The sequence below is a fragment of the Hemitrygon akajei genome, chromosome 2 (genome assembly GCF_048418815.1).
Source record: "Hemitrygon akajei chromosome 2, sHemAka1.3, whole genome shotgun sequence".
NCBI classification, from domain to species: domain Eukaryota; kingdom Metazoa; phylum Chordata; class Chondrichthyes; order Myliobatiformes; family Dasyatidae; genus Hemitrygon; species Hemitrygon akajei.
The window spans coordinates 153,003,715-153,016,919 of NC_133125.1; the positions used below are offsets into that span (position 1 = coordinate 153,003,715).

General features: G+C 42.4%; 1 protein-coding gene across 1 annotated transcript in view; it reads left to right on the forward strand.

The window, feature by feature from the left end:
- Positions 1-13,205, forward strand: part of LOC140717041 (uncharacterized) — a 46,479-nt gene continuing 33,274 nt past the window's right edge. The window contains exon 1 of the mRNA XM_073030229.1: positions 1-135. Within this exon, the coding sequence (XP_072886330.1) occupies positions 87-135 (49 nt within the window). The 5' untranslated portion in view covers positions 1-86. The remainder of the gene's footprint in view (positions 136-13,205) is intronic.

Consider the following 13,205-nt stretch of genomic DNA (forward strand, 5'->3'; position numbering starts at 1 on the left):
TTGTGAGCCGAAACGCCTACGCAGAAAGTGTGTCGCCACATTTCCATGTTTAGCGACCTCGTTGTCAGGATTTCGCAACACTGGGCATGTTTCTCTCTGTTCTTCTGTTACTTATACCATCGTTCGGAGTCGCAGGTAAGAACGTGGCTCTCTTGTAAATCGCGCTGCGGGCTCCGATCTCACCCCGACAGCTGCACCATTTATTAGCTTTACAGTGGCGAGGGGAAGTGAGACAAAGGAAAGTTGGAATATTGTCCGATTCAAGCACAACTCAGGAGTCTGAAAGTTGAGATTGTACAAAAATTATTTCAACTTAAACTGAGGAGACTCTGTATGTTTAGGTGAATTCCAGCACGTTGTCATCAGAGAGAATGAGTAAGCGGATAAATTAGCAAAGGAGGCAATTAGACGAGCAGAAGTGGATATTGGTATACATTACATTAAAATAGAAATGAGGGCCATTATTAAAAGTGAAATTTAAAAATGTGGAGGAAACAATGGGATGAAGAAAGAACAGGAAGACATTTTTATAATACAGTATCCAGAAAGAAGTGTGTTGGTTGAGGAATGCAGGAAAGAGCAAGAGGGAGGTGGTGATTTTAGCGAGATTGAAGTTTGGGCTCACTGGGTTAAATATTACATTGGTTTTAATGAAGAAACACAATAATGGGAGGTGTGAGTGTTGCAATCGGCTCGGAACGGTTCGGCACGTGCTGGTGAGGTGTTCAAGATCTAATCAAGAGACAGGATGATTAATTTTAAGTTATCACGAAAAATACAATTTAACAACATTTTGCAGAAAGGACCACAGGATTATCGCTTTAAGTGTATAGTGCAGTTCCTTAAGTATACAGGTGTTTTATCGTATTTGATAGTAATATAAATAGAAGGATTTAGATATTCTGACCCACATTCCAGTGCAAAAGATGGCGGTAATGACCTTAAAGGTACACGTGTAGAACTGAATGTGCAAATTGTTCTTATGAACAAAATATTTGTGTTCAACGGAGCCAGGGATTGTGACACAGGGAAAGAAACTGCAATATTGTTAAAGTTGGATAGGATAGTCCGGCACACTCGTGGCTTTGTTGGTGATGGCCCTTGGCATATGATTTCTCAGCCATCTTTAAAATTTGTTTCAGATGTCGCACAGCGGTATTGTGACATTCAGGGTTGTGAACTCCGGATTGCTACCCGTGCCAAGTGCAAGTGAGGCTAGAAAAAGGAAGATCATACAGTTTAACACGTGTAAGGAGCTGGTGTAGGAGAGGGGACATAAAATATTTGAATCATTAGCTCTCTTCTAGGAAAGGTAGGATCTGTACAGAAGAGACGTTTTTCACCCTAGCTGTGGGGGGGGGGGGGGGTGGTGTTGAAGGTTTGCTAGTGTTGCACAGGGTGAGGGTGGGGTTTAAACTAGAGTTACAGGGAGATGGGGAAACAGAGCGCCAGGACAGATAGTGGAGTGGTGTGGAGAAAGATATCCTTAACCTACATACAAAAGTCAGGAATCCAAGTAATGATCATGGTAGGATTAATGCTCTGAGCTGTGTACATTTCAAGGCAAAGAGTATTGTAGGAAAGGCGGATGAGCTTAGAGCGTGGATCAGTGTGTGGAATTATGACATTGTAACCATTAGTGAGACTTGGTTCCAGAAGGGGCAGGTCTGTTAGCTCAATATTCTGGGGATCTGCTGTTCTAGACACGACACAGCGGGAGGGATTAAATGGGAGAGAGGTGGTGCTATTAGTTGGGGAAAGCATCATGACTGTGTTCCGTCAGGACACACTGGAGAACTCGACTATATTTGGCTTCATGGTTCATACTGAAAACAAGGAAGATATGACTACATTAATGGGGCTGTATTATTTCTCATCCAACAGTCCATAGGATCTAGAGGACCAAGTCTGTAGAGAGACATCAGACTATTGCAAGAATCATAACGTTGTTATAGTAGGTGATTTTTCCACATATTGACTGGGACTCCCATTCTGTAAAAGAACGAGATGCGATAACAAATGTGTTCAGGAAAGTTTCCTTCATCAATACATGGAAGTCCCAAAGAGAGAGTGTGCAATACTTGATCTGCTATTGGGGAATGAGACAGAGAGGTGACAGAAGTTTGTGTCGATGAACACTTTGCATCTAGTGGTCACAATGCCATTAGTTACAAAGAAAATATGGAAAAAGACAAGTCTGATCCTTGGGTTGAGATTCTAAATTGGAGAAAGGCCAATTTTGATGGTATCGGAAAGGATCTGGAAGATGTGGACTGCGACAAGCTGTTTTCTGGCAAAGGTGTACTTAGTAAGTGGGAGGCCTTCAAAAGTGAAATCATGACAGCACAAAGCTTTTATGCACCTGTCAGAATAAAAGATAAAGGTAAAAGGTGTATGGACCCTTGGTTTTCAAGAGATATTGAAGCCTTGGTTAAGAAAATGAAGAAGGTGCATAGCCAGTATAGGCAGGGAAGAACAAATGAGGGAGTATAAGAAATGCAAGAGAATACTTAAGAAATAAATCAGGAGGGCTAAAAGAGGGCATGAGTTTGCCCTTGCAAGACAATGGGTTCTTGCATCTGTATTTACTCGGGAGACGGACAGCAATTCTATAGAAGTGAGACAAAGCAGCCGCAAGGTCACGGACCCTGTACAGATTACAGAGGACAATGTGTTTGCTGTCTTGATGGAAATTGGGGTGGATAAATCCCCAGGGCCTGACAAGGTGCTACTTTGGACCCTGCGGGAGGCAAGTGCAGAAATTGCCGTGTCCCTAGCAGAGATATTTAAATCATCCTCAGTGACAGTTGAGGTACCAAAGGGTTGGATGATCATTAATGTCGTTCCACTGCTTAAGAAAGGCTCTAAAAATGAACCAGGGATTTAGCGGCCTGTAAGCCTGACATCAGTAGTGGGAATGTTACTGGAAAATATTCTAAAGGACTGGATGTATGAGTATTTAGATAGACAGGGACTGATTAGGGACAGTCAGCATGGCTTTGTGCCTAACCAAACTTGTGGAGTTTTTCTACATGCTAAAGACCATGTAGAAAACATCTTGACTGTGGGGAAATTTTGATAAGTCAACATTCTGAAAGGTTGATATGATTCTCATGATAATTTTGATATTAATCATTCTTAACAGTTGTGGGGGAAGAAACACTTTGTGCTTTTTGAGTCATCTGTAAATCTTGGTGACAGCTGCACCACAGAGGTCCTAAGGAGAAAACAAGTAGTAAATTTATTCAGTAACCATCACACATTCAAATTTCATCCAAAGACCCTTTCTTGCAGGTGCTGTCACTTGTCACTACCATTGATCACACCACATCCCTCACCCACACCTGATCTCATATCCCACCCTCATATCCCCTCTTTCATCCAAGCCCTCTTCTTCACACCACCCCTACCCACTGAAGTCTTCCATCCCTCTGGACTCTCTGATTTTATGTCTGACCCCAGGTCCAACCCCTGCTGTGTCTTTACCATCCTGATTACCCTTCTCTCGAATGCAGTTGTCTGTCCTCAGCTGAGACTTCACCTCACCAGGTCCAGGCAGGCCTACCATAAGTTTGAACTGTTCTTTCATCATCTCTGCCTCCATGATCAGTCCCCTTCACAACATCCAACCTGATAGTGTCCGACTCCGCACTGCAACTTTCTCCCTCCCACCCAAGTCTAGCCTAGTAGCCCTATTGTTCCTGCCTGCTCCTGACCCACTGAACGAATCTCCTCATCCCTAGACTCCATCTTGTTTTCCCCGTGTTCAGTCCCTTCCAGTTGACCTCTGGGATGTCTGGTACACTCTCCGTCATTTAAAAAACTTTTCAATTTCCTGACCACTACAGCCTCATCTTCACCATGGGAGGATGTATAATATATTCAGACATGAATTCAGATTTATTATCAGTCTTGTAGGCTGCAGCAGAACAGTGTAAAAGATATAAAATTACTCTCAATTTCAAATATAAGCAGTGCAAAAAGAACAAGGTAGTGTTCATGGACTGTTCAGAAGTCTCATAGAGGAGGAGTTGTTCCTGATTCATTGAGTGTGAGGCTTCAGGATCCTGTTCCTCTTGGTAGTAATGAGAAGAGGGCATGTTGGTTCCAGGGTATACCTTTGGAGATGTTGTTGCCCAGGAACTTGATGCTGCTAAGCCTTTCCACCGCTGGCCCCACAATGAGGAATGGTGTGTGTTTTCCAGACTTCCCTTCCTGAAGTGTACAACCAATTCTTTAGTATATTCAGATTTACTGTAGAGAAAAAGCTGGTTATGAGGAGGATTGAGAGTATTCTGAGCAAAATAGAATGGGAGGAATTTTTCAAATGGAATTCAATGTTGGGGGGGGGGGGTTGAAATGTAGAAATGTCAAGTACACTCAGTGGTCACTTTGAGGTACACCTGCTTGTTAATGCAAATATCTAATCAGCCAATCATGGGGCAGCAACTCAATGCATGAAAGCACGCAGACATGATCAAGATGGTTAGTTGTTATTCAGACCAAACATCAGAATGGGGAAGAAATGTGATTCAAGTGACTTTGACCATGGACTGATCGTTGGTGCCAAACAGGGTGGCTTGAGTATCTCAGAAACTGATCTCTTGGGATTTTCCGTGCAGAGATGACAGAGAATGGTATGAAAAACAAAGAATACATCCAGTGAGTGGCAGTTCTGTGGGCAAAATTACCTTGTTAATGAGAGAGGTTAGAGGAGAATGGACAGACAGGTTCAAGCTGACGGAGGCAACAGTAACTCAAATACCCACAACTGTAGTGTGCAGAAGACCATTTCTGAATACACAATACATCAAAACTTGAGGTGGATGGGCTACAGCAGCAGGAGACCATGAATACACATGCATTATTTAAATTGTGAAACTGAATACTTCTGCTGTTCAAAGGTGCCAGGTGTTTTGTGTATATAAAGCTTATTAACATATGGTTAGAGCAAACATTAGGAAGATAAAAGGAATATTGGCCTGTGTTGCAAGAGGATTTGAATATAACTGTAGATGTTACACTAGAGCTGTTGGGAGTGGTTTAAATTAATGTGACAGGGGGATGGGTACAAGCATGATAGAGCTGAGGATGAGCCAGTAAGTTTACCAGTAGATGATGGATGTAACATAAATGTAAGGAAGGACAAGCCAGTGATTGGGTACAAATGCAGACAGGGCAAAGAGTTAAATTGTACCACAGAGGCAAAATTCAAAAGCACGAAGAATGCCGGACTGAACTTGTTGCCCATTAAAGATTGACGTATGTCATTGTGGGCATCACTGAGTCGTGGCTGAATGAAGGCATAGTTGGGAGCTTAACATCAAAGGATATACTTTGAAAGGATGCCTTATGAGAATAGGTTGAGTGAACTTGTCCTTTTCTCCTTGGAGTAACAGAGGATGAAATATGACCTGATAGAGAAGTATAAGAAGATGAGCTCTGTTGATTGTGGAGATAGGTAGAGGCTACTTCCCAGGGCTGAAATGGCTAACACGATGGGGCATAGTTTTAAGGTGCTTGGAAGTAGGTACAATGGGGATGTCAGAGGTAAGTTTTTCTCACAGAGAGTGGTGGGTGCGTGGAATTCACTGCCAGCAAAGGTGGTAGAGGTGGATACAATAGGGTCTTTTAAGAAACTCTTAGGTAGGTACATGGAGCTTAGAAAGATAGAGGGCTATGTGGTAGGGAAATTCGAAGCAGTTTCCAGAGTAGGTTACATGGTTGGCACAACATTGTGGGCTGAAGGGCCTGTAATGTGCTGTAGATTTCTTTGTTTCTATTAACCATGGGTAATACCAAGGACAAGGCATATAAGCTAGCAAAAGTGAGTGGAAAGTTGAATGATTGGAAAGATTTTAAATCCAACAAAATACAACTAAAAAATCTATACGAAGGGAAAAGTTGAGGTATGAGGGCAAACTATCCAGTAATATAAAGTAGGACACTGTAAGTTTTTTCAATTATATAAAGAGTAAAAGGGAATTGAGAGTTAATATTGGATCACTGGAAAATGATGCTGGTGAGGTAGTAATAAGATCATAAGATATAGGAGCAGAGTAGGCCATTCAGCCCATCGAGTCTGCTCCGCCATTCAGTCACGGACTGATCCAATTCTTCCAATCATCCCCACTCCCCTGACTTCTCCCCATATCCTTTTATGCCCTGGCTAATAAAGAACCTATCTATCTCTGCCTTAAATGTACCCAATGACTTGGCCTCCACAGCCACTCGTGGCAATAAATTCCACAGATTTACCATCCTCTGACTAAAGTAATTTCTCGGCGTCTCAGTTCTAAAAGGACGTCCTTCAATCCTGAAGTCGTGCACTCTAATCTGTTCAGGTCTTTTAACATTCAGAATGTTTCTGTGAGATCCCTGAACTCCTTTTCATTCTCCTGAACTCCAGGGAATACAGCCCAAGAGCTGCTAGTTGTTCCTCATACGGTAACCCTTTTATTCCTGGAATCATTCTAGTCAATCTTCTCTCAAACCCTCTCCAATGTCAGTATATCCTTTCTAAAATAAGGAGCTCAAATCTGCATACAATAATCCAAGTCTGGTTTCATGAGTGCCTTATAGAGCCTCAACATTACATCCCTGCTCTTATAGTCTATACCTCTGGAAATGAATGCCAACATTGCATTCACTTTCTTCACCACTGACTCAACCAAGAGGATAATCTTTAGGGTATCCTGCACAAGGACTCTCAAGTCCATTTGCATCTCTGCATTTTGAATTCTCTTCCTATCTAAATAATAGATGCCTGTTTAATTCATCCACCAACATGCATGACCATACACTTTCCAATGTCGTATTTCATTTGCCACTTCTTTGTCCATTCCCCTAAACTATCTAAGTCTATCTGTCGGCTCTCTGTTTCCTCTACACTAACTGCTCCTCCACCTAACTTTGTATCATCGGCAAATTTAGCCACAAATCCATTAATACCGTAGACCAACTCATTGACATACTTCGTACAAAGCAACGGTCCCAACAGCAATCCCTGTGGAATTCCACTGGTAACCGGTAGCCAGGAACCCCTTTATTCCCGCTCTCTGTTTTCTGCCAATCAGTTGATGCTCCACCTGTGCTGGTAACTTCCCTGTAATTCCATGGGCTCTTTTCTTGCTAAGCATCCTCATGTGCGGCACCTTGTCAAAGGCCTTCTGAAAATCCAAGTACACCATATCTATTGCATCTCCTTTGTATATCCTGCTTGTAATTTCCTCAAAAAACTGCAGTAGGTTAGTCAGGCAGGATTTTCCTTTCAGGAATCCGTGCTGTCTTTGGCCTATCTTGTTATGTGCCTCCAGGTACTCCATAATCTCATCCCTAGCAATCCATTCCAACAATTTCCCAACCACTGATGTCAGGCTAACAGGTCTATAGTTTTCTTTCTGCTGCCTCCCACGTTTCATAAATAGAGTAGCATTTGCAATTTTCCAGTCATCCCATACAATGCCAGAATCTATTGATTCTTGAAAGATCATTGTTAATGCCTCCGCAATCTCTCCAGCTACTTCCTTCAGGACCCGAGGGTGCGTTCATTCAGGTCCCAGAGATTTATCCACCCTCAGACCATTAAGCTTCCTGATCACCTTCTCAGTTGTAATTTTCACTGCATATACTTCACTTCCCTGACACTCTTCAATGTCTGGTATACTGCAGATGTCTTCCACTGTGAAGACTGAAGCAAAATATGCATTCAGTTCCTCTACTATCTCTGTGTCTCTCATTGCAATATCTCCAGCATCATTTTCTATTGGTCCTATATCTACCCTGAACTCATTTACCCTTTATATATTTAAAAAAGTTTTTAGTATCTTCTTTGATATTAGTCGCAAGCTTCCTTTCATAATTCATCTCTTCCTTCCTAATAGATAGATGATAGATAGATAGATAGATACTTTATTCATCCCCATGGGGAAATTCAACATTTTTTCCAATGTCCCATACACTTGTTGTAGCAAAACTAATTACATACAATACTTAACTCAGTAAAAATATGATATGCATCTAAATCACTCTCTCAAAAAGCATTAATAATAGCTTTTAAAAGGTTCTTAAGTAGTTTACTTAAATACATTAAATACAATCAACCCCGGCACTTTAACATATCTTACTCCTGGCGGTTTGAATTGTAAAGCCTAATGGCATTGGGGAGTATTGACCTCTTCATCCTGTCTGAGGAGCATTGCATCGATAGCAACCTGTCGCTGAAACTGCTTCTCTGTCTCTGGATGGTGCTATGTAGAGGATGTTCAGGGTTTTCCATAATTGACCGTAGCCTACTCAGCGCCCTTCACTCAGCTACCGATGTTATACTCTCCAGTACTTTGCCCACGACAGAGCCCGCCTTCCTTACCAGCTTATTAAGACGTGAGGCGTCCCTCTTCTTAATGCTGCCTCCCCAACACGCCACCACAAAGAAGAGGGCGCTCTCCACAACTGACCTATAGAACATCTTCAGCATCTCACTACAGACATTGAATGACGCCAACCTTCTAAGGAAGTACAGTCGATCTTCTTAACTAAGAATGATCTTCTTAGTTTCCTTCCGCAAGTTTTTGAAAGCTTCCCAATCCTCTATCTTCCCACTAGCTTTGGCTTCCTTGTATGCCCTCTCTTTTGCTTTTACTTTGGCTCTGACTTCACTTGTCAGCCATGGTAGTGTCCTTCCATTTGAAAATTTCTTCTTACTTGGAATATATCTGTCTTGCACTTCCCTCATTTTTCACGAAACTCCAGCCATTACTGCTCTGCTGTCCTTCCTGCTAGTGTCTCTTTCCAGTCATCTTTGGCCAGTTCCCCTTTCATGCCATTGTAATTCTCTTTATTCCACTGAAATACCAACACATTGGAATTCAGTTTCTCCTCAGATTTCAAAGTCAACACTATCATATTGTGATCACTGTTCCCTAAGCGTTCCTTAACTTTAAGCTCTCTTACCACCTCCAGATCATTACACAAAATCCAATCTAGCACAGACGATCCCCCTAGAGGGTTCAATAGCAAGCTGTTCTAAAAAGCCATCCCTTAGACATTCTACAAATTCTCTCTCTTGGTGTCCATTACTGGCCTGGTTTTCCCAATCCACTTTCGTGTTAAAATCCCCAAAGATCATCATGACATTGCCTTTCTGACACACCTTTTCTATCTCCTGCTGTAATTTGTAATCCAGATCCCAGAGGCTGTTTGGATTATACCTTCTGATCCTATGTCGTCCCTTTCTATTCATTTAATATTACTTCTTATACAGGTAGTCCCTGACTTACAAATGTCCGACTTACGGACAACTCGTACTTATGAACCGAGGAAGGAGAACACCATCCGCCATTTTAAGTCGGATCGCAACGACGCCATACGCCATTTTAAGTCATTGCCGTTGACACTGTGTTGAGTGTTTAACTTTGTATTTGGCTTGAATTGTTCTTTATTAAGATTCACCCTGACCCAACTCCCCCCCCCCCCCCGCTGTTCCGGTCAGCTGGTGGCGCAGTGAGATCAGTGCCGGGCTCGAGAACGGAGGTTCGATCCAGTGACAGTTGTGGTTTCTCGTGCCCCACAAATGACCAGGAGACGGAGAAGATTCTTCAAGAAGTATTAAACTTTAATTTGCAAATCAAAGCTGAGACAGTCATTGAGCTAGTCACTGATTGCCCACCGATCCTTTGGACATAGCATTTTTTATAGCAATCTCCTGGTCCAGTGCATTAGCATAACTATAGTTGCATATCACACATACATCCTGCCACTATTGTTTCTACCCATTGACTTAATCATGTTCTAATCTACATCTCTTAGCTACCTCTCATTAACACACCATTGTCTCCTACATTTTTAGGATTTCATTCTCCTACTAAATTGGGTACATGCATAGCAAATAGCAAGTTTAAAATTTATACTTTTATACTCCAATATATCCCCCCTTTGAGACCCAGAGGGTCTCACACAGAGAAAAGACTGAGAGTCTGCGCACAAAAGCCCCAATAAACTCAAGCACTTATTCCCAAATCTCAGGTTAAACTATAATTTTCTGCGCCAAGACCTCAAAGTATTCTCTCCCTGTTACCCTGGGCCGCTGAGCCAAAAACCTGTCCCTCTGTACCTGAGACAGGGAAAAAACTCAGAAGCCCTTACAATCTACTCCCACACTGTCGTTCTGCTCTTGTTCATCCTGCAGGTGTTGTAGGCTGTAACGATACATTTTCGGTGTTTCTTTTTCCACTAAGCTTGCTTCAGTAATTGCCACGAGCATTGGAAATTGTTTGGTTGCAGCACGCACTACAAGAGATTTGAGACAAGGAAGAAAACAGCACAGCACAAGTGCACAGCTCAACAATGTAATACTGACAGTTATTGCTATTTTAGTCAGCCATGCTCCCCATCCTCCGAGCCTACTTTCTAACCAATCAAAGAACTGATGTCCGAACCCTGCATTCTGTTTGACCTCCGTCCGCAGATTCTTTAATTTATTCATTGCTCTGGTGAAAGACCCTTCTGGGCTAGTATTGTGCGGTATGAAAGTGCAGCATTGTTCTCCAAACATCACACACACACCCCCTTTTTCTGCCAAAAGCCAATCCAGTACCTGTCTGTTTTGCCACGCCACCCTGCTAGTTGCATCCAGCTGTTGCCCTAAGGCCTCCAGTGCATCATCGGTGTAGTTGATGAATCTCTGTTGATTGTAGTATATATAGTTTATCCATTCAACATTTTTGCTTACCCCTATCACAGGTATGATAGCTTCCCAGTGAGCATCTCATGCGGTGTCAGGCATGTCACTCGATTAGTTTGCATGCGGTAACTCATCAATGCTAACGATAAAGCATCGACCCAATTAAGTTTAGTGTCTGCACAAATTTTGTTTAGTTTGGCTTTCAGGGTTCCATTAATTCTCTCTACCATGCCCTGCGACTGAGGGTGGTATACACATCCAAATCTTTGCTTTATCCTCAGCTCCTGTAGTACCAGTTTGACCACTTTCTGGATAAAAGCTGAACCATTGTCTGAGCTAACTTCTGTAGGTATTCTAAACCTTTGGATCACTTCATTTGTCAGAAATTTTACCACTGTCTTTGCCCCTTGATCTCTTGAAGGTACCGCCTCCACCCATCTGCTAAATCGATCAATTACTACCAGCATGTATCTTTTCCCTCTCACTGTCTTTATCATGTCTACGTAATCGATCACTAGATGTTTAAATGGTCCTTCCATTTCTTTGCACAAACTTACATCAAACGTTCCTTCTCTTGGCCACTTTGTGACCAGGTTTTTGGTTCTTTTTTTCCCATTTTTCTGAAGTTTTTGTGATCTCATATTTATTTATCGGGAATTTTTTGCTCAGAATCTCTACTGCCGTTCCTTTACCTGTCATGTTATTCTCTCTTTTAAGGTATTTCAGAGATTCACAGTTCGTTTACTGGATAATATTATTTACTCTAATTCTATGCCTAGTCTATTCTGTTCTGCCCGTGCAGACCTCTATTCAGAGCGGTACCCATTGAACTTGCTCTTTGCACCTCGTCTGTTCAGACCTTTATCTCTTAAGGCGGTATCCACGAGGATTTTCTACTCTAATTCTATTCTATTTTCCTTTCCCTGCCCGTTCAGCCCTTCGTTTCATACGAAGCGGTACCCACAGGGATTTACCAACACCAAGTGGACTTTTTCTTAACTTAACTTCTTATTAACTTATTTGTACTTGCCCTCACTGCAGTGTTCTTGATCAATCCTCTGAGCCTCCTCTGTTAACCCCCAATTCTGCCAGATTCTTTGGACCGGAGAAACCCTTCGACAGTGGTTCCACACTTCTGAGACTCCAAGACCTCCCCAAAGCCAACAGAATTCTTAGTCCAAATTGTCGCAAAAAGCGCTTACCTTTTGTTTGGGTGCACCCTTAATTCTGTTAGCCTTGTGGGGGTCCCTAGAGGACTGGGAAGCATCCCCAATCTGCCGTTTCCTTTCCGCGGGTCTCTTTCCAGTCCTGCCGCGGTCGCCAATTTTGTCGTGGTTTCTCGTGCCCCACAAATGACCAGGAGACGGAGAAGATTCTTCAAGAAGTATTAAACTTTAATTTGCAAATCAAAGCTGAGACAGTCATTGAGCTAGTCACTGATTGCCACCGATCCTTTGGACATAGCATTTTTTATAGCAATCTCCTGGTCCAGTTGAATTAGCATAACTATAGTTGCGTATCACACGTACATCCTGCCACTATTGTTTCTACCCATTGACTTAATCATGTTCTAATCTACATCTCTTAGCTACCTCTCATTAACATACCATTGTCTCCTACATTTTTAGGATTTCATTCTCCTACTAAATTGGGTACATGCATAGCAAATAGCAAGTTTAAAATTTATACTTTTATACTCCAATACAGTCCACTCCCGTGCCGGGCGGTTGATGTCGATCCAGTGACTCCTGTACCATCCGTGCCGGGTTGATGTCAAGCTCGCTTCTGGACCTCGTAAAAAAAACACTGCCACCTCCGCATATGTGGAGGATCAAATACACAAACCCAGCACAGCCCCCACTTGTCCCATTTTGCCTGTCTCAGTGTGGTGGTCCTTAGGACCCAGCGGACTTCAGGAGCCAGCAGAGGTCGGGACCCACCGCCCGCAGTGTTTCTGCTTCATTGACGGGAAATGATTGTGATTGAAAATAAAGTGGAAATAAGAAAGCATTTGGAAAGAGGTGAAACACCATCAGTCATTGGAAAAGCGTTAGGCTACAGTCGGTCAACGATCAGAACAATTTTAAAGGATAATGGATAAAGTGAGAATAATGGAGCATGTGAAAGTCCCTGCCCCGATGAAAGCTACAATTATTACTAAGCGACGCAGTGGTTTAATTACTGGAATACATATGTTTCTTAAGTGTTTTATATGCATAGAAAGGTAAAATATATACTATATACTAAGACAAACGTTTGACAAACTGACGCTAAATAATACTGGATGTACTTGTTCCGACTGACGTACAAATCCGACTTAAAGACGGACTCAGGAATGGAACTTGTATGTAACCCGGGGACTGCCTGTACATAGGGCCACACCACCCCCTCTGCCTGCTAACCTAGCTTTCCGATACACTGTATATCCTTGGACATTGAGCTCCCAATGGCAGCCATCCTGTAGCCAAGTTTCAAAAATGGCCACAATGTCATTCATACTTGCCAATCTGTAGCCGAATTTCAA